We start from the raw sequence: 23,006 nt of genomic DNA, 5'->3' as shown, positions 1-23,006 counted from the left end.
TTTTGACCTGTGGGTTGTATTACATTAATATATTAAAGATTAAGGACATGAAGTGCAAATGCAAGTCTTGAAACTAGTAACAAAGATTATAATACCCGAGAACGTTAAATTCTCTATTAAAAAGATAAAGGAGGAATGATACATATATATGTTCAGTTATCACAATACACTTAGTGACATGCATTTTTGTTCTCAGTATTTTTATGCCAATTGTGATTATGAATTACACGGGGTTACTGCGTACAGAATTATGATGATCTAACTGTTTACAACCTTGCCCCTTGTCCTCTACAAAAATTTGAATTTTTCAATTAAAATTTGTACATGACAATTCATATAAATATTAATTTTAAAAAAATAATTTTTTTGTAGAGGACAATAATACAAGGTCTGTATAATTATTTGTTGGAACAAGATGAGATGAATATAGTGGAATGAGAAATACTTTTATTGCTATATAGTGTTGAAAATTTTATATTTGAATAACAGAAATATTATATATTTTTAAACCATTCTCTACAGTTACTGAAAATCTTAATTTCAATAAAAATTTATGCAAACACATAAAAAACAACATTTTCCATGTATTTTCTTCAGTGTTTTACATCACATTGCCCAAGATAAATCTTTGCCTTTCAATTGTTACCTTAAAGATGACTGAAAGTTAACTAAAAAGCGAATTGTCAACTGAAAGATGACTGAGAGTTAACTAAAAAGTGAATCATCTTAAAGATGACTGAAAGTTAACTAAAAAGCGACTGAATTACAAAGCTTTGCCATTCAGTGTCCCATTTAGTTAACTTAAAAGTGCAACATTTCTTCTCGTGTTCATTAATTTTATTTTCTTCACTTTGATATCCAGTAATCAGTATTCTATAGGAGCGCCTCCAGTATAACGTTTCTTTTATATATGCTCAAAGAAACATACATTTATTTTAAAGAAATCACTGCATCATCTTTAAAAATGCAACCATCTTGCTAGCTTCAGTTTTAAGTGAATACCGGTATTTTACTTTATTTCTATGCGTTTTTTGGCTTTGTTTTACCGCCAAACATTTGCAAAATTCTTCACCAATTTCGTGAAAAAAAGTGTCACCTTATTACAACAAGAGATGTTTGTAAAACACTTACGCCCCCTCCCCCCAAATTGGAATTTTTCCAAGTCCAAAAGGGCATAACTCTGTCAAAAATGGCAAGATTGTACCCAACACAAAACTTGACCTAGATAGTCATCTGATAAATCTGTATACTAAATTTCATCTCAGGATGTGCAACAGTTGCAAAGAAAATTTAACTGAATTTTTTCGAAGTTTTTTGGGCATAACTCTGTTTGGTACGATCGTACCCAAAACAGTACTTGGCCTAGATATTCATGTGATATATCTGTATACTAAATTTCATTTCAGTATGTGCAACGGTTGCGAAGAAAATGAACGGGAACTAAGTGGACCGACAGACAGCAGCAAATCAATATGCCCTCCCTTCTTCGAAGGGGGGCATAAAAATACCCTGTACCTTTATTTCTTCGTTTCACTTGCGAACTCTGAATCTGATTGCATATAATATTCTAGCATTTACAACGTGTGGATAGTCCATAGTAGATCTTACATTTCTGGAATCCTTTGCGCGTGGACACTGCTTCTCTACTGTTGTAAGTGATAAGGAATCCGTTTTTGACAGTCTCGAAAAACTGCTCTCTTTCCACAAACGTTTTGTCGTTTTTGAGCAACAAAAGCTGAGAAAAATAAAGCAGCCTTGAAGACAAATTAATGCAGTAGCCAAATAAGATAAAACAAACCATGTGACAAAGGCGTCAAGAATCTGCACAAACCAAACCAAACCCGTAATAGAGAACAGCTTTGCAAACGTTTTTACTTCTGAAACTTTATCTTTTCTCATTTTACTTGATGAAGAAATTCCTCGAACAGTATTTAAGAAAAAGAAGCAATTTATAAAACAGGTGAGCGAGAGGGGAATAACGAATGATACGATGTTTGAAATAATATTCTCCACAAAACATATTTGTACTCCATACCCAAGCGTCCCGTTTACTGCAAACATCACTATAACGTTTGTACAAACAACGACTAAAGGTGTTAAGTAAGAAAATGCAATATATCGATAGAAGGTACTGATGGTGAAGTTAACCCCTGATCGCACCAGATTCTGACTATGGAACACTCTGTACATGTGAAAACAACAGATTAACAGACAGGAGCAAGTGCACAACCAGAAGTAGTGAAGGAGGATTCCAACAATTTCACAGGCAATTCGGTCGTCTTTATTGTTAGAAAACAGAAACAAGAGCTGAGCACAAAACAAAGAAAGTACAAGACTCATTAGATTTAAACCGGGTATCGTCCGTAACACCTTGAACAAACAATACGTTATAAATGTAATCAGTAAGCACACTAAACTTATGCCTGTGCACATCAAAGTAAATATCTGAAGAGGTAAATCAGATTCAGTAGAAGACATTTTTTTCTTCTGAATATCTTCCTGGCATATATGAATTTTTCCTTTCAAAGAAAAAACAAACTGCCATATCTGGAATCGCTGTTGGGTCTTCTTTAGGATTATTTCAAGAGTTTCATAACCAATGGTAAAATCATCCTTATTATATACTGTTTGTTTACAAAAAAGTAAAGAGCTCACGTGGTTATTTTTTACAGGTGATTCGAATAGGGACCTGTTAAGAGAGTCCAGGTAATCGTAGTAGGCCGAAGGCGAAGGATAAATCCATCTGTCGACAATGTATGGCGGTGTGTGTTGTAAGCCCTGTACCTTGACTGAAAGGGTGGAAAAGGATGAGATATTGTTTCTGATGCCCCTTAACTTATCCGAAGTAGTAAAATTAAATGAAGACGGAAATGAGAATAAGGAGAGTTCAACCACAGAACGGTCAAAATAATTATATGCTTGTAATTTTATGTAAATAAGAGTTTTGAAATTTAAGGTATTATGGCATTGTCTTAGTTGTCTAGAAGTAATTAAAGGAATAACAAAATATTTCTTAATCCCATGAAAGACAATCTGTTTTAGCTGTCTTCGTATTTCAGAAAAGATATCTTTCACTGTTTGATTCAAATTGAAGTTGGATATGGTTTCTGTTGATTCAACGTTAACATTCACTTCAAAATTCAGTGTGTATATTATTCTCGTCGCAGTTTTAAAGAAAACGACACATCTTTCGTCTATTAAGTTTCTGCCAGGATAACAACTTAATTGGTCACTTTGCATCTCCTAAGAAAAATAAAAAAAAGACATTAGGTAAACTGCCATATTGTCATATATAGTAAAACAAAACTCATACATAAAACACGGACCCCCGCAAATTCCAGAGGTGGGATCAGGTGCCTTGGAGGAGTAAGCACACCCTCTTGACCTAACACTCCCACCGTAAGCCCTATGTTTGATCGAGTAGATGGGATACTCAACAACAAAAATAAATATATATATGCTAACCAGGAATTTTTAACTATTTGATATTTTACAAGTCTAAGTATGTTGAAATCGCTGTAGAATAATCTTATCTGTCATTAACCTGATTTGATTTTTAAAAATTGGTCGTTCTCGGTCCATTGCGAGATAACTAAAATCGCGAGCAAGAGATGCTAGGGAAAAGATATGCAAATAATTCAGATACATGTATCCCCTTTGTTGATTTTAATTTTAATCTTTTTTGCTTGCACCTCAATACCATCTTGCTTTGAATGATGGGTGTGACCTATATTTTCAGAATTTCTTAAATCTCAATTAATATTTGTGTCCCAGAAATCAAAGATTCGGGTGCAGATAGTTTTTGCTCTATCTGTCAACCTTTTGTCTATCTTTTTGTGCGCCCACATTTACCTTGTCTATAACTATTTTTGATTCGTTTGAGCTATTGCTTTTCTATTCCACATGTGTATTGCTGGCGAAAAAGCCCTTTTTAAATACTAAAAATGTTGCTCTCTTCACCTCGAGAATTAAATCACATCTTAGGATACTAAGTTATTAAACTGCCACTAGCTTAAAACCCGAAGAAAACAATCCACAAATAATAAGACTGAAAGACCAAAATTCCGTATTTAATTTGAAATTGTATGATTCTGCAGCCTCGAGACGAAATAAAATAAAACAAGAGGCTCAACGCTCACTCCTCCATGGCACCTGATCCCGCCTCTGATGTTTCGGGGGTCCGTGTTTTCTTTGCTCTTATTTTGTATTGTTTTATGGACTTTGAGATTGAATACTGTTCGTTATCTATATATCCTTCACCTGAGAAACTTTGGCCAAGCTGTTCTTTACCAGACCCCCCTCCCCTTGTAATACCTATTGTGGCCTCGCCCTTCCTCTGGGGACATAATTTGGACAATTTAGAATCTACACTACCCCGGGATGCTTCCACATTAGTTTTAGCTTTTCTGGCCTATTGTTCTTGAAGAACAGAGCTTTCAGGTTTAAAAAAATATACCATTTTCATCAATTTATGTTTAATCTAACTTTCTCCCACAAGAGATTTCAGTCTATGGTTACGGAAATTGTCTATAACATCCTTTTGGTTAACCGATCATGATATAGTTAAAAGGTCACGAGGCCAATAACCATGGTTTTACATAAGTCGTAGTTATTCGCAATATATGAATTTAAATCTCTTACAGTTCTAAATATATAGGATGTGACAAACGAATGGACCGACGCCAGATTCAGTTATCCCTAGATGTTGCTTAATTTGCATCTTAGGCCACACAAAAATATTACTCTTGAAAAATTACTTTTATAAAATTCATTAACTAAAAAGTTTGTAAAATAATACAACCTGGTAAAACTGTTACAAACCATGTTTAATGCATAACTTAAGTCTTACCCCATGATTTAAAGAGGATTGAAATCCGTGAAACATGAACAAAGTCCGAACAAGCGGGGGTCGAACAATATTTGATCCTGGATCCGAGTTACATATGTATTGGCGACTCTGTTGTAGCAAGCAATTCGGAGCACATGGTTTATAGCAGGATTCGCAGAATCTGTTCTTATACCTCGGTTCAAAAGAATTGTGCAAAGTAACACCAGTATCTGGAAACAACGAGCATGCTTCCTGATAAAATGGAGTATAATTAATGCTGCTGTTATCACACGTGTCTATATCAACTGAAGCCTGTGGATTGCAATGTTGACAAAAGTCTGTGTTCAAGTATTCACTATAGTGTGAATTTTCACATGCCCATTGTATATCGGTGTCAAATGTTTTAAGACTAGATGTGACGTTACAACGAGAATAACCAGTTTTGAACGCCTTAGGACATTGAAAGGAATCGCCTGTATTGAAGACTAGCGAACAGTTTTGTGAAAGTGCATTTGATATCATATCAGTGAAACTTGCAGCATAATAAATGTTCAGTTCCCTCCGACACACGATGTTAACTTCCCATGCTTTGTAATGTGAAGAAAAGTTTAGACTTTTTGCTATGACTTCAAATTTGTTGTTACAGATGTAACAGTAAATATTTTTATATGATAATTTCCCAGAGGAGACTGGAAACATATCAAATCGACCAATGCTGTTTTCACACATGCGTCGTATGGCAGCATAATACTCCGAACCATCATACAGGTTGTCGGTCCTGTAACAACCGCTGATAACAGTGAACATTTTAGACTTCCTACCAGTGTTGATGCTGTCAGAGATGCATTTGATAGGCCACATCAGTGCAGTATCCAGACAGCATTTACAAGGCTCTTCGAGCATGCACGAAGGATTGCACTGACAGTCATCACGAGTTTGGTTTCTAGCAAGAAGTGGTAAAAGCGTCTTATCACATATGCCCTCCGGAAAGAGAGACAACCGTTTCATCAGTAAACTCGAGATGTTAATTTGTTTATCAAGAATTGTCATTATTCCTGAAATATACGATTCGGTTGTATAATTTGCTTGTGTGTGTTTTAATATATCCTCATGTAAGGAATTTTCTCGTAAAATCAGATTCTCGAACTTGTACTGGAATGAATCGAACTCAGAAATTTGTACTTTGATATCATTGAAGAGGTACCATTTATCATCCTCAGTGTTGTTAGGATTTCTTGTGTTACAGAAGAGACAGAAGACATTTTTGTAAGGATGGGTCATGTCAATCACAGGGTTCTCTCTACAGGCTAATTCTAAGTCCTCCTCATACTCAAACCATTCCCCCGTCACGTTACAAGAAGCTATTTTTGAAGATATCTGTTCAGCAGGGTGGCTTGGATTGCACATTGCACAAAATATATTAGTGTACATTCTGTAACGAAGATCATACGTCGATTCACAAGCCTTCTGAATATTTTTGTTTATTTTATTCATGGTGTTGTTACAACGACTCCTTTCAGCTTTTGGAGAAGGTACCTCCATTTGAACCGGTAATGTGTAGTAAGGTACATATAATAACGCACAAGATGCATTCCTTGCATAAGCAAAAATTTCCTCATATGAAGACAGGTAAAAAATTGTCCCTTTGACCGCGCAATTATTGTCAGTAGTTATACTCCATTCATGCAAGTCTTCGTTCTTTTCGCCATGACAGTAGGCACACGGACGATTAACGTACGATACGTTACTCCTTGTAGAGGTAACTGGTGGTCTAGTTAAAATTTCCTCAGCTGAAGCCTCGTTTTCACATTCAAACCTCTGCAATGTACTGCTGTTTTGGGGACAGGAAATGACCATAGCATACGACGGAGGTAATAGATTCAGTCGTACAAAGTTAGTTGGATAATTGATTATTATTGATTTGTAGACAGAATACGGTTTGTTGAAATATTTATCAGGACAACAGTTTCGTTCTTGAAAACAACTTTCCGAGCAGGAACACGCTGGACATAGATTTGATTTTCTGTAGTCACCTCTCAGGCGGTTAGAGATTGGCCAATCATAACATGTGTACCCAGGACCACAAACATTGATGTAGTTATTCATCAGGTCGGTCATATTAATGCCGGCGTTTACAATGCTCATAATGAAATGCAAAGAAGAAATGGTTGCTACAACAAAAGAAACACTTTGTCGGTGAAGAGCCATTCTGATCTGCAAAAAAGGAATGCGATGTAAAATTAGTGTAAATGATTTCTAGGCCCAGCATTTTCGTTTATGTTACAAAAGTATGGCATGTCAAACCTTGCAATATTCGATCTTTTCCATTTGTATTGTATAAGTTTCCATTCAAACTGTATAATTTCTATTTGTATTGTATGTATTTCATCTGTATTGTATAATTTTTATTTGTATTCTTTAATTTTCTATTTGTATTCTATAATTTTTCCATTTGAATTGTAAAATTTTACATGTGTATTCTATATTTTCCATTTCTATTATAAAAATCATTTCAACTCTATAGTTTTTCATTTGCATTCTATATTGTCCATTTGCATCCATTTGTATTTTCTTATTTTCGCAGTGTGATAGTTAAGTGGATTAATTAAGAACGTTAAGGTATTATCATCTATTACTCTTGAATACTTTTTTCCTGACATCTGTATACAAAGGACAATCAAGGAAAAACTGTTTTTCATCTTCAACACTAGTTTTACAATGGAAACAAAATCTATTTTCTCGAGGAATTACGGGATTACAATATCTTCCTGTTCCTAGATACAACTTATGTGCACTTATTCTTAATTTGGAAAGATAAGAAAATGAATTCTTATGAAGGGGAAAACATAAGTATGGTTGGATTGCCAGTTTATTGACATCATGGTTGAATAATGAACTGTGGACTGACAGCTTACCTTATCGAGTATTCATTGTTAATGTGACAGAGTTCAGAAATAAGATATTTCAAAGAAATTTTTAAGTCTACGACTAAAATTTTAAAATCTGTGTCAAAGTTAAAATTTAACATCTTCTGTATTGATTTTATAAAACTTTGCCAACATTTTTTTTTACTGACAAATCGAGTATCTTCCAAGCAAACATTCTTGAGTAAGACGTTGCAATTATCATTTGATTTTGTTAATTTTCCCAATCTGGTTTAATATCTAAAAACAAGCTGGTAGATTTTTGCATGTACAGGGAAAACACCCAAATTCCATGTTTGTTTCTAAGTTTGATGTTTTATTATGCACACCAAAGATGATTTTTAAGATAAAAGTTTGATTTTTTCAGAAGGGGCTTTATGAAAAATATATGGATTTGTATTAAAATCAGAGATTCAAATTTCTGAGGAGTACGTTAAAATTGGAACAATAATTGATTCATATAGCTTTAACTATATGCTGGGTGAGAAATTAAAACCAAAATGTAGTTTATAGTTCAAGGCAAATAAGCTTTTCTGGCTCTTGCAGTAAGATCATCATAAGCATGTTTTAAATTGCCATTTGATTGTAAAAATATGCCAAGATATTTGTACTTATGAGTAATATTTATATTATTAGGTCTTTCCACCTTTCTGTGGAAAGACCTATTGAAATGCTTATGTTTTTAGGTCTTTCCACCTTTCTGTGGAAAGACCTATTGAAATTGTTCTGTTTATTAGGTCTTTCCACCTTTCTGTGGAAAGACCTATTGATTTCCTTCTGTTTCTTCTTTTTTATTATTTTTCCGCCGTGTGATTTTTTGTTTCAAGATTTATCGAAAAGATTTATAGTCCATAAGAATGTACGCCGTAAAAGATTATTGCAGTTCACCCTGCGTAAATGAACCTTGACCCCTTTAGAAGTTATTGCCCCTTTCACAAGAAACGCTTGTTATCGCTACTCCTCAGAAACCATAAACCACAGAGGTATGAAACCTTCACTAATGTCTTCGACTACTTGAGAGGACCTTTCAATCTATTCATTGCGAAAGGATCCAAAGACCCCTTCCATGAGTTATTGCCCCTGAAACTTTTTAAATTTTACAAATAATTAAAAAATTTTAAAATGACAAGTTGTAGAGACATGGGACCAACTGCATAAGATTCATTAACCTTTGACCTTAAAATTCATGTAAAGGTCAAAGGTCAAGGTCATTCCAAAAATGAGAAATGCAGCTCTTTTTAAATCTCTTTTGTCTTTTAACATATATTTAATGTCTTTGCATCATTAATATGGACTTTTAAAACTGTTTCAAAGATTTTATTCTTGTCCCCTAACATTAACCCGTTTAAAAGTTATTGCCCCCTATGCTAAAAACCTTGTTATCGCAACTCCTCCGAAACCGTAGACCGTAGAGACACCAAACCTGCCCTTATATCTTAAGGGTCTTTAGGCCTAATTTCACTGTATAAGTGCAAAAGGATCTGATGACCCCTTAGATGAGTTATTGCCCTTTAACTTCTTTGTACTTACTATTAAACCTTATAACTGAAAAACTATAAGATGTAGAAGCATGTGGTCAATTGCATTGTGACCCTTGACCTTTGACCTTGAATATTTTTTCAAGGTCAAAGGTCAAGGTCATTTTTTTTTTCTTAAAATTTTCATTTTTTCTATGCTTTCACAGACTTTTGGTTTCTTTTTAATAGAGTTTATTTTTTAAGAGTCAGATATAAAACAAATTTGAAATTCAAAGAAGGTGGAAAGACCTCTTATTGTTCTGTGAACAATAAGTCTCCTAGTTATTATTATTATTTTTCCGCCGAATGGTTTTTTGTTTCTTAAGTTATCGAAAAGATTTATAGCTTATATGAATGTACTTCTTAAATGGTTTTTTAGTTAAACCCTGCGTAAATGAACTTTGAACCCTTTCGAAGTTATTGCCCCTTTCGCAAGAAATGTTTGTTATCGCTACTTCTCCGAAACCATAAACTGCAGAGATTCCAAACCTTTATTAATGTTTACGACTGGTTTAGTAGACTCTCCAGTCAAACATTGCGAAAGGATTCATAAACTCTTATAATGAATTATTGCCCCTGAATGTTTGCAATGTTTACGAATATCAAGAACTTTTCCAAAACGACAAGGCGTAGAGACATGGGACCAACTGCAAAAGATTCATTGACCTTTGACCTTAAAATCTAGGTCAAGGTCAAAGGTCAAGGTCATTCAAAATATGTAAAATTAAGCATTTTTTATAGCTCTTTTGTTCTTAACCAAATTCTCAACATCTTTGCATTTTTAGTATGTACTCTTAAAACCATTTAAGAGATTCCATGCTTGACCCCTAAGATTGAACCCTCTAAAAGTTAGGGCCCCTTTCAGTGTAAACCCTTGTTATCGCTACTCCTCCGTAACCGTAAACCGTAGAGGTACAAAACCTTCAACAATGTCTGCGACTAACTTTGTACACTTCTCATTCTATTAGTGCGAAAGAATTCGTAAACCATTTTAAGTAGTTATTGCCCCTGCCAGTTTATGATGTTTACGAAGAACTAAAAACATCTTAACGACAAGTCGTAAAGACATGGGCCAAACTGCATGAGATCTTTTGACCTTTGACCTTGAAGAGTAGGTCAAGGTCAAAGGTCAAGGTCATTGAAAAACTAGAGAAATTGTCGATTAAAGCTTAAAATCTAAATGAACTTGACCTTTGACCTTGATATTTGACCTTGACCTTTAATCCCTTACTCAAAAAGTAATAAAGAAATATTCATTACCTTTATCTACATTCAGCTTCAAGTATTAATCTCAAGTTTATCTCTCTCTTTCTTTCTTTTTTTTTTTTGATGACCTTGACCTTTGACCTTGATAAATGACCTTGACCTTTGACCTCCTATTGACCCAAAGGTCTCAATCAAGCTTAAGGTCGTTGAGGTATTTGCAACTCTTACTCTAACAAATGCTTAAACACCCCCCCCTTTTCGTTAAAAAAAAAAAACAACAGCAGCATAGAAAAAATGTCTACAAGTCAAAAGTCACGATATATCGACATAAGATTCGGTATAAAAGCAAGAAGAGACCTTAAAGAAAGTGTCCTGAGAGTTTTAAGGTGAGTCTCTGAAATATAATGAAATTCTAGTGAAAATCGGCAAAATCTGCATTTTTTTTCTGTCTGAAATTTAGTTATTGCTGAGCATATAAATTAATTAAAGCCCGTATTGGCTATTTCTGCAATTGTTGTTAATATCACTCGATTCTCCTGCTCTATTACGACATTTTAATGCCAAGTATTCTTGCGTTCTTTAGTGTATGGAATTTATTTCAATTTTATTTGGATTTAATATTAATGGAATGAATCTTCATTTCATCTGAAATTTGATTTTTTTCCCCCTAGAATAACACAATCCCAAGAAATAGCGACTTTCAGCATAGTAAAAAGAAATACACGTTTCTTCCCTGTGTTTCCCATCTAGAATTTCATGTTTTGAATTTTATTTATGCTACTTACAATGAATTTGATGCCTATTTCGGTCAGGAATGTTAATATCCGAACCCGATTCTCTGTTTTCCTTTTCCATAATTACAAACTGCCTTGCATCTCTCGCTCATCTTTCTCACATGCTCTTAAATAATTCATCGCCATCCAATTCAAACATAAAACAACTCATATCGGATATTTTCAAACATCTCTTTAATACATGTATAATGCACATATGATGCAGGTACACATGGGACATTTCACAACGTTTTCACTTACGCTTCCGTCTTGATGCGCAGATCAAATGCATGTTATTCATATTAATAGGTATATCATAATTTTAATCAGACCTTACCCCTTACATCTTAACTCGAAAACAATCTCATTCAAGCTCATATATACACATAGGAGCGTGTTACAATGTTTTTTATGTGCTCTCTTTGCGTGATCAATGAATTCGTGCTTATCCCCGAGTCGACTCGTATAAACCAGGAAGTCTGTTCAGATTATATTTATACCAACTGCGAGCCCGATCTAAACTCCTAGTAGAGAAATGAGAATTTTGCTGTTTTATTTATTTTCTTGCTTTTTTCCTACTTTTTTTCAGCCCAAATGATATTGAAACACTTAAAAAGGTGGAAAGACGTCTCATTGTTCTCTGAACAATTAGTTTACTAGTGTTTTTATTAGGTCTTTCCACCTTTCTGTGGAAAGACCTATTGAAATTGTTCTGTTTATTATTATTAGGTCTTTCCACCTTTCTGTGGAAAGACCTCTTGAAATGCTTATGTTTATTATTAGGTCTTTCCACCTTTCTGTGGAAAGACCTCTTGAAATGCTTCTGTTTTTTATTATTCTATTTCTCACCTTATGTTTTGACACCTTAAGACTTATCGAAAAACTTTATAGTTCATGATACTGGATATTTAAAATTATTCCGAAAAATGACCCGCCATGTTTTAACTTCGACCGCTTATGCAGTTATTGCCCCTTTCACTGTAAAGCTTGTTATCGCTACTCCTCAGAAACCGTAAACCGTAGAGATATAAAACCTTCACCATTGTCTTCAACTAATTTAGGAGACTTTTCAGTCTATTCATTGTGAAAGTTTTCTTTGACCCCTTCAATGAGTAACTGCCCCTGAAAGTTTATAAATTTTACAGAAAATTAAAAATTTTCAAAAGGAAAAGTCGTAGAGACATGAAACCAACTGCATAACATTCAATGACCTTTTGCCTTCAAATTCATTTCAAGGTCAAAGGTCAAGGTCATTCCAAATATGAGAAATAAATTTCTCTTAATAGCTCTTATGTCCTTAAATATATACGATCTATCTTATGTCTTTAATATGTACTTTTGAAACTCTTTAGAAGATATAAATCTTGGCCCCTAAGATTGACCCTTTTAAAAGTTGTTGCCCCTTGTGCTAAAAACCCTTGTTATCGCTACTCCTCTGAAACCGTAAACCGTAAAGGTATGAAACCTTCACAAATGGCTTTGCCTAATTATGGGGACTCTTCAATCTATTCATTGCAAAAGCATTCGGTGACACCTTCAATGAGTTATTGCCCCTGAAATTTTTTTGAATATTACAAATAATTAAAAGTTTTGAAAACGAGAAGTCGTAGAGACATGGGACCAACTGCATTAGATTCAGTGACCTTTGACCTTCAAATTTATGCAATGGTCAAAGGTCAAGGTCACTCAAAAATTGAGAAATCAAGCTCTTTTTATATCTCTTTTGTCTTTTAACATATACAATCAGTCTTTGCATTTTTAATATGTTCTCTTAAATCTATTTCAAAGATTTCATTCTTGTCCCCGAAGATTGACCCTATTGAAAGTTATTGCCCCTTATGCGAAAAACCTTGTTATCGCTACTACTTCAAAACCGTAGACCGTAGAGACACCAAACCTTCTCTAATGTGTTAAGGGTCTTTAGGCCTAACTTCATTGTAAAAATGCAAAAGGATCTGATGACCCCGTATATGAGTTATTGCCCTTTAACTTCTTTGTACTTAGTATAAAACCTTATAACTTGAAAACTATAAGTGGTTTAAGCATGGGGTAAATTGCATTGTGCCATTGACCTTTGACCTTGAAAAATTTTCAAGGTCAAAGGTCACGGTCATTTCAATTTTTTTTAATTTTGATTTTTTCTATCAGTTAAGACAGTTTTGGTTTTTTTATTCATGGAATTTAATTTTAAGGAGTCAAATAAACAAAATTGAAAACATCAAAGAAGGTGGAAAGACCTCTTATTGTTCTATGAACAATAAGTCTCCTAGTTATTATTGTTACTGTTATGATAAAATCCAAAACATTTCTTTATTTTACTGGAAGAACAAATGATAACCTTAGTTTTTTTCCCTAATTTTACACGCAACCTCTACTCTATATAATATCTTGAAAGACTCTCTATAGACTTTGGAGGCCTTCAGTTGACTCTGATAATAAAACAAGATCATCAGCAAAAAATGTGATTAAAAGTTAAATCACCTAAAGATACAGGGTAAGTCATTACTTTATCAAAATACTTTTTAAAAGTCGTCAACAAAATTATTAAAGTTAGACTTATTCTCATCTTGTTTAAATGCTCATGCAGAATTAAGAAACCAACACTTACAGCATATTTTGTAGTATTAAGAGTAAATGTTTAATGATATTGAAAGAAAATTCCACCAATACCTTTTTAAAAAATCTTATGCAAAAGAGCTGATCTACATACAGTATCGAAAGATTTGGAAAAATCGACAAAACACAAAAATATCTCAGTTTTATTAAACAGGTATTTCTTCATTAAAGTTTTGAGGATGAAAACATAATCTGTTGTACGATATCCTTTCCTAAATCCTGCCTGAAAATGACTTAACAACCCTTCTGATTCTTAATAATTATTAAGTCGGGTTTTGGAGAAGTCTTGTAATAAAGTTTACCCAGACAACTTGTTACAATCAATCCTCTGTATTTACTGAAAGAAATATATGCGGTATAAGTCAATGGACAAATAAGACACCTCTGGAATGAATAGCAACAAAGATTCAGGAGGTTTAAAAAAGTTATGAGTCGGGCTATTTTTGATAAGTTGGAAGTTTTGTTTATCCCACGTAATAAATTAATTTTTAATATGTAAATTTCAAAATCAGATGGCTGTAAATACCAAATTTATAGCATGGAAATACAAGTAATTATTTCAATTATAAATGTGTTAAACTCTTATAGGATGTTAAAAAAGTAATGTTAATATGTTCTCACTTTAATTTTGAGAAATGTTTAGATAATTTAACTCACCATTCGCTTTTTCCTCCTGTGGGCTTGTTCCCTGAAAGCAATCCTATGCAGCAGTTCAACCGCTGTAATCTTGAAATGACACTGAATCACATATTTAAGTGTCTACCATTTCAAATGTCATTGGTCATCATTGGGGAGCTAGAGGCTTCGACCTATATATTATTTATACCATCATATGATTGCATTAACATTTCCCAAGTGATGCATTCTGAAAGATAAACAAAGGAAAATCGTTAATTATTGATTGCAATTAATAATAAATAAATAAATTACAAACAAATGAAAAACTTAAATATCCTGATAAGATTTTTTTCCCGAAAATCTACTGTTTTTAAAGATTAAACTTCATCAGTCTTTATACAATGAATTTTCAGATCATTTCCTATGGGACCCGCTCATTTCACACTATCTAGAGTGTCAAAAGTATTACTCATGTTACAGATGTATTCATCTCAAAATACATAAATGTTTTACAAAACACAATTTTGCTTTTATCTGTAATTTTACAAAGCTTACATTTTCTCTTCAATGAAAAAAACCGGGAGGGGAAAACATGAACACGGATATTTTAGCTTACCTGAACTTAAAGCTCATGTTATTATTTTTGCCAAATTTTTAACGACTAGCTGTTTAATCTGTCAATCATTTAAAAGTCTAATCTTTTCACATTTTTACATCCCTCCAAAAAAGACAAGAAATCAAAGAGGCAAATGAACAACAATTTTCACCCAAGTCACCTTTGCCCTGCTTTTTTTTTTCAAAAGATTTGATTTTAAAAGAATCTCCTTTAGTCTCCTGTCCAGAAGAGATCACGTCAGGGAATGTAACTTAAATTCGTTCAACATATGGATACTTCGAATGTAAAACCTTGCTTTGTTCGATAATCTTGTGATGTATATTCAAAATCTTGTTATGTATGTTTATAATCTTGTGATGTACATGTATATACAAAATCTTGTTATGTATATATGTTTAAAATTCTGTGATGTATATACAAAATCCTGTGATGTATATACAAAATCCTGTTATGTATATACAAAATTTTGTTATGTATGTTTAAAATCTTGTGATGTATATACAAAATCTTGTTATGTATGTTCAAAATCTTGTGATGTAAATTATATACATTATGATGCATATTCTTGTGATGTATGTTCTATAATCTTGTGAAGTATGTTCTTATAATATTGTGAAGTATGTTCTATATTCTTATCTATGACAACAGTCAAAATTATATCCTATTATATTTATGGTTTGTACTAGATTCAAGGTACTGATGTCAGGTCATCTAAGTCAGGGTAGACCAACAATAAAAGAAATTGAAAATTTTCAAATAGGAACATACAACAAAAATTGTCAAAAACAACCAAGCCTGAATTTCTTTAGTACTTTTATTTATTATGAAACACACCAGTAACTACCAAACATTATAATAAGCAGGGTTTTATAAATACTTTGTCACAATATATAGATTTCACTTGGAGAATTGTGACCCAGGCTAGCGCAGTGATCCATGGGACTGCGGTTCATTTCATTTAACGGGATGTGGACTTCCTTCACCCCTCTGTACTTTCCATGCTTTGGTCCTCTGTGCTTTTCATGCGTAGATGAATCCCGGGAGATTTATCATATCATCATAAATACACCATTTATCAGAGTATTCAAATAAATCAGATGATCATAAAAGTGTTTGGAGACTGAATGAAATCTCAAAATATCAAATGTAGTGTTGTGTAAAGAGTGATTTAGACAGATTCAAATGAATTTTTCTCATGCTTGCAATCAAACTGAACTGTCCCTAAATTAAGATTACAAAAACGAGAGCTAAATCAAAGCGCTATTGCAAATGAAGAACGGAATTGTAGAAATGACCGGTGTGATTTTATGAATATATTCTATTCTGATGAATATATTTTAATTTTTAAATATTACCGATTCATTAAGTAAATAACAGTAAAGACTACATTGGATGACCAATCAGGTAAATCATGCAGTTTCAAACGGGAAAAAAAATTGTTTGAAATTTTGGAAGTCTTTCATATTGTAGGCCTCAAAAGGAGCTTATATAGTTAACCTACCTTAATTTGTTTCTTGTTTGTTGGCAAAAGACGATAGAGACCGACTAACAACTGTGTTGTGTGATATACTTTGCCTTCACATTTCCTTTTGTATGTACAAATGTAATACTTCACTTACACCTGTTGATGATATCAATGTCTACCATTTACATTATTGTTTCATACCAAATGTTTGACCTTTGTTTTTATACAAGTTGACTACCTGATTAACGACGTGTGTGACTAATTTCCTTGTGTCTTATTTTATGTCCTTTTCAAATCTTTGTTTTGTTTTTAGATTTTTTAAGTTCGATCCCTGTTCGTTATCTTCACCTTTACGTTTATCAATTAATATTGATATATTCAATATATTAATTTAAATTGATACATGTAAAGGTATAAAATATTTTATTATATGATTGAATAATTTCGATCTTTCTGATTGGCTGAGATCCAACTATGTTAGAAAAATATTACGTTGTATTGACCTGCACGTGACGTTCCAGGTCAATACAAGGATTTATTTCCTCTACATTGATCTAAAAATAGATTGGAAAATTCCAAATTGATACAAATTGTTTTAGAAAGCTATTTAAACAACTATGATTTTTATTTTCATGTGAACAAAACATAAGCGAATATATATTTTAGGTGATTTCCTCCAACACTTTTACTGAACAACATTTTTTTTTTTACTTTTTGGCATGTCCTTTTCTCTCCTTTCAAAATCTATCCTATAAAAAGACTGACTTTATATATTTTTTCATGGCAACTAAACTTGATTTAAAAAAAACATTTCAAATTGATACGACTGGTAAGGTTTTTTCACGTTTTAATTATGCATCTCTCTTGTTTTGGCTAGGACTTAATAAAATAAGCTGTATCATTTCATCAGTGAATCATATAATAAAACAATTATTGCTGTTTTTTCGGTCAATACAATGATTTAACTATCTTCACCTTTACGTTTATCAATTAATATTGATATATTCAATATATTAATTTAAATTGATACATGTAAAGGTATACAATATTGTATTTATGCACAAAATGAGAGTTTTAAAAGTTTACCTTTAAAATACGGTTTCTTTTCAGTTTAGTATTCTAAGTTCGTTTTTTCAAAGCATTTGTACAGCAAAAGATGGTAGATAATCTTACGTTCAATGTCGTTATGACTACCATGACGATAGATTAAACATGATGAATCTGCGATGACATGGTGGTAACCAGTATGGGTTTATTAGCCTTTTATATGCAACATGAGACTTGGTCCCGAGCAAAGGAATGGACCGAATCATATGGTCGAAAATGCGGCTTAATCAAGAGGGATCACTAATAAAAATAAATTTTATTATGTGCCATTAAATTGATTTTGAATAATTACACCTGTACCAGATTCCTTAACAATATAAAAATCCTTGAAAATAAAGGTACAGAGTGGATTCTTCGAAACTCTCCTTCTTTACTTCACACTTAAATATTTACAGCAGTAATGGAGAAAGTTCAAGAGTAAAGAACATCAACAGAAGTGGTGTAACATCATCAGTGGTGTGTAACATCAGAATGATATAGATAACGAAAAACTGCAAGGACCTTGAAACATGAAGTGTTTTGCTGTGACTATCAATGTAACACTTACACATGTAAATGTATGGATGACATTTTGTCTATAAAAAATGTAAATTTTTATTCCTTGTTTCAATTTATCTGTTTAAACTCGAAATAAAAGGTACCCCAGAGCATAGCACGAGTTTTATATTTGGATATTTTACTAGAAAAAAAAAAGACATAACCTATCAAGAAGACTTTATAACTTGATAAATCTTATGACTTCAACTTTCCTTTTTTGTTGTAGTTTACCATAATACTGGTAACCTGCATATGGCGTTTTTCCCCAAGCTGACTTCATACGCAAGAGTATGCTCCACATATGAACAATGTCTGAAACCAGGAAATCTATTGACAACAAGTTGACGTTACAAGGAAGTTGATGATTGAAAATTTGGTCATCACTTTATCATTAAGCGTTCTTTTTAGCTTATCTTTTATTCATTATATTTTTTTTATATAAAAGATTCAAAAATGAAACAGATAGTAAATACTTCAGTATCTAAAGACTTCAAAAGTGTCCAGTTAATTTTTTGCTATACATTGCTCAAAAAAGTTCCCCTCCACAAAGTTATTTTTAGTCAAAGAGCTACATGTACAGATATAAACCCTTTTCCTGTACATATTCCACATGTTATAAATTAAAAAATACAGAAAAAGAACTTTGTTTCTTTTAATTTTATTAATCTCCTTATTGTAATTTGCTAAAGGTTTTATAGCTGCTGTGTCACTTTTTCTTTATCAACTTGCAAGCCGCTTTTCATTTTTTAATTGGAATTCTGACCCATGTTTAACTGATATGAAGTATCCATTCATGAACTAGTATTTCATAAACTCCCTGTCTTCTGTATCTGTTAAATGGCTTCTGTGTGCCTTTTTACATTTTTAGATTTCTTTCCTGGCAGACAAGGGCGTAGACCTTGTGCTCTATATTCAATACAGATGTTAGTCCTCATTCAGGACTTGGTTTTAAATCCACACGGAATGGTTTATCAACAGGGAGTGATCCACACCTGGCAACAGTGATCTCCACCAGGGGGCGGTCGTTACTATCTGTACGAACGTTCTCCATCCTCCGAAATATGTCCTGAAACGATTACAACACACGAGATTGATCACTATTACTGAATAAATTCAAAAACAACAAATTTTAACTGATAATCAAATTTTCAAAATTACTCAACCATTCAATACATGGAAAATGGTTAAAACCAAATCCAGGTGCAGAATGGCAGTTGAGGCTTGATAATTTCAGGTTAGCATATTTTTTCTCACTATATATTTACTTTCCATTTGAATTTCTTGCAATGAAATACATGTATATGTCTATAACTAACAGCTCAAAAGTGCATTTAACATTTTCGTAACTTTTTCATTAATAATGTATCTAAATTTTCAAAAGCAATACTGAAAAATTCCAAATATTATCATTTAATCACATCAAACGTTTATCCTGCATGCCTTTTATCTTTTAATTTAGTACATGTGAAATAAAGTTGAAAAGTCATAATACATTTTATAGCAGACGCATCAATGGAAACTACTTTTGATAAATCAAAAGATATTTTCAAACTCATGAAAGGATGCAATTCAATCCAGACTACATAAAGTACAAGCGATGTCTTCTTACCATTCCTGCCAGGACTTTTCCAAAAACCACGTGTTTGCCATCCAGCCATGGAGCGGGAACGGCAAAAATGGCGAACTGTGAGGAGTTGGTGTCTTTACCGTGATGTGCCATATTGACCCATCCAGCCCCGTTATGTGCAAGATGGAAATTTTCATCAGGAAATCTAGCACTTTCATATATACTTCTCCCTGAAAATCAATACGTGGGGATCAAATGAATAAGAAATGATCAGATATTCTTTCTATGTCCTCGCTAAGTACTGTTTGTGGACAATTTTCCTACCTCCATATCCGTTTCCTTGAGTTATATCCCCTCCTTGTACAATGAAATCCTTGATGATACGATGAAAACGAACTCCTTCATACGTTAATCTTTTTCCGTCTCTAACCTAAAATCAAAATGGTGTTATTTCTCATTAAATGATACTAAACAAAATGAAATTTAACTGTATAGCGTAAATTAACGATACTTTAAAACCCTGCAAAAAAGGTAAGTCACTCCTGAAATTTGTTAAATCAAGGATTTTTTGAGAAGTATATTTTGAATAAGTACTCATAAAGTGTAACTCAAAATCGCAAAGAAAATAGGGGGTCAGTGTGCATCCTACTGCTCTATGGTACATTTAAGTTGACCTTTTTGCACTTAAATTTCATCTCTTTGGTTAATTACTTAAACCCTTATTATATTTTATCAGATGTAAGCATGGCAATAAATATAATGTTATTTTACGTAAAATAGTTTGAATAATATTTATCATTAAACAAATCTTGCAAATTAATGCGCGTAAATTATTGTGTGACCTTTTTGCACTAAAAATAACATATTTGGGGTATTAAAAAACTTAATAGGCAATAAAAAAAATTTCTTATATCAAACTTTTTACGACTTAAGTGCTGATCAATCACAAGTATCGAGTAGTTTGAAATAATGAAAGAAAAAGGTGGGGTCAGTGATGTTAATTTTGAAATATTTGTCAAAATATGTGATTTTCAGGCAAAAAGTGGTGTAAATTTGATCTTGACTTCTTCAATATTTTTTTATTTTTTGGAAAAGTTTGTTGAGGGAAGGTGTAAAACTTAGTCTAAAAATATAAATTAAGACCTATATTAAATATTTTTAGCAATATCAAAACGGAAAATATTATCCGAGTAAAATTATGTGAGGCTAAATTTCCATTACATTTTAAATTTTATAAATGTGCAGATTTGCAGAATTTTCTGCTAAATATCCTTCCACCAAAAGAAATAGTCCCTCATAAATCTTGCTTCTTTGTAGATTTTCGAGCAGTTTTTTCGTTGAATGTTAAAAAAATTACATTGTTGAATTTAAATATGTTATAAAAATCGAATTTTAATAAGTAGTTTTGAAGTAAAAGCTTCTGCGTAAATTTTTCTAAAAAGCTGACGAGTGACATACCTTAACATTCACAAAAATCTTCTCTGACTTTTCAGAAAATTTTTTATCAATTAAGTTTTCATGCCAAAAAATGACGCTTTATTAATAGGTCACATTACAAAAAACTTTTATAACTTCATGATTTAAAATAAAAATACTTAAAATGTGCACTTCATAATTTACTAAAAAGTATGTCAGAAATTCTGTAAATATTCTGTATAAATTCTTGTAACATCAGTTTTTTGTTGGTAAAGAACAGAGTATGCAAGGCTAGTTGCATTTAAATGTAAGTGTTTTACAGTGTGCTTACATAATTAAAAAAAAAATCCGTATACGTCTATACTAACCACTGTGCCCTCGGCGAGGGTTTTAAAGTTGAGGACAGTCTTAGGAACCACATCTCCAAATAAACCAATCACCATACGTCCTATCTCTTCATCTCCCATCCGAATGTCAAAGTAAACCTACATGATTGTATAGAAGTAAGCAGGTTCTGTACATAAGTGTACTTAAACGACGTGTCTTTAATGAGTAATTTAAACGATTACTATCTTGAGCTTGGTTGTGTTGGTGTCGATTGCAGGGATCCGATTACCAAACAAACCCATTCCAATTAACCATTATTCTAAATAGCACCATTGTTTCCTGTTAGTTTTCCACTGACTCACCTTGTCCGTCACCACGGGTCCCACTTCTTCACTAGCTGTATCATTGCTACATACAACGACCAAAACCACCATCAGAACAAACACCGACTTCTCGTCACACGTCATGACTGGACCGAAGCTTCTCTCTCTCTACCGTTCTCTAAGATAAGCAGACACGTGGCACATCAGACACTTAATCTGAACCGCTGCTGTACCGACATAAGCTCACGTGTGTAATGGAAGTCGGTGGGGGGCGTACAAAGCCACTATATACACGTACTGCAGAGGGTTAACTTCCCGATATATAAATTCTTTACAGTTTATTCACGCTGGCATAGCATGCTTATAAATGCTCGGATTTCTTATACAACAATGAAATAACTGCGGTGTTTATATATATAATCAACAAACGACACCGGCACTTTGCCCCTTGCTGTCACATTGGTTAATTACTGACTGATAAGACCCCAGGGTTTCTTCGAAAATCCTATGTGCAGCTAAATCTTTTTTACTGACCATGTACTGAGATTGTAATTATAATCTAATATGAAGCCTAATTTAAAACATGCAGAACGATTAAGGGACCTTTTTCAGTGTCATTCGAAAAATACAAAATATAGCCGTTTGTTCAAACTTTTAAAATATATTTCATATAACATTAACCAGCTGTTAACATACATGTGTATATACTTTATAAAGTCTTCAGTCACAAATCCCAACAATCTCACAGATTGAAATTAGTCGTCTACTAATAGCAGATGTACACCATTGGGAGCAAAAATGTTTCAATTCTGAAAATGCTGAAGGAAGCAGGAAATGCCCAAAGATATGCGGATTTGTGTGTAAATTGCTCTGTGAACAGAACTGGTGAATGGTCTGGTCCACAGGCACTTGTCGACAGGACACCCCTTCCCCCCACCCCCATATACACCGCCGGGTTAAGAGATATTTTTATATCTTTTTTCATAAATTATAATATTCTTTTATATGTAGTACACATTTGCAATCAAAAATCTAATATGAAAAATCCCAAAAATAATGCAGAATTAACGTTTTATTTAAAAAAAAGAAGAAGAAGCTTACCCGTGGTATTATGAAATATAGCATGATTATATATATATATATATAAAATACCGCGGCCGGGTATG

At 32.9% G+C, this 23,006-nt stretch overlaps 2 protein-coding genes across 2 annotated transcripts; both read right to left on the bottom strand.

The window, feature by feature from the left end:
• Positions 1–1,506: 1,506 nt before the first annotated feature.
• Positions 1,507–14,723, bottom strand: LOC134249802 (uncharacterized). Its single transcript, XM_062732167.1, has 3 exons — positions 14,522–14,723; positions 4,850–7,042; positions 1,507–3,243 (listed from the first exon to the last, which is right to left on the bottom strand). The coding sequence occupies exons 1-3, from the start codon at positions 14,522–14,524 to the stop codon at positions 1,531–1,533; spliced, it is 3,909 nt and encodes a 1,302-aa protein (XP_062588151.1). The 5' UTR covers positions 14,525–14,723; the 3' UTR covers positions 1,507–1,530.
• Positions 14,724–19,060: 4,337 nt separating this feature from the next.
• On the bottom strand, positions 19,061–22,157 carry LOC134249809 (peptidyl-prolyl cis-trans isomerase B-like). The gene is made up of 5 exons (XM_062732180.1): positions 21,880–22,157; positions 21,559–21,675; positions 20,099–20,204; positions 19,817–20,004; positions 19,061–19,273 (listed from the first exon to the last, which is right to left on the bottom strand). Exons 1-5 carry the CDS (start codon positions 21,982–21,984, stop codon positions 19,139–19,141), a joined length of 651 nt encoding a protein of 216 aa, XP_062588164.1. The 5' UTR covers positions 21,985–22,157; the 3' UTR covers positions 19,061–19,138.
• Positions 22,158–23,006: the final 849 nt, after the last annotated feature.

The sequence above is a fragment of the Saccostrea cucullata genome, unplaced genomic scaffold, assembly GCF_032062105.1.
Source record: "Saccostrea cucullata isolate Sc308-1 unplaced genomic scaffold, CSIRO_AGI_Scuc_v1 ctg160, whole genome shotgun sequence".
Taxonomy (NCBI): domain Eukaryota; kingdom Metazoa; phylum Mollusca; class Bivalvia; order Ostreida; family Ostreidae; genus Saccostrea; species Saccostrea cuccullata.
This window is presented reverse-complemented; position numbering and strand designations above follow the sequence as displayed.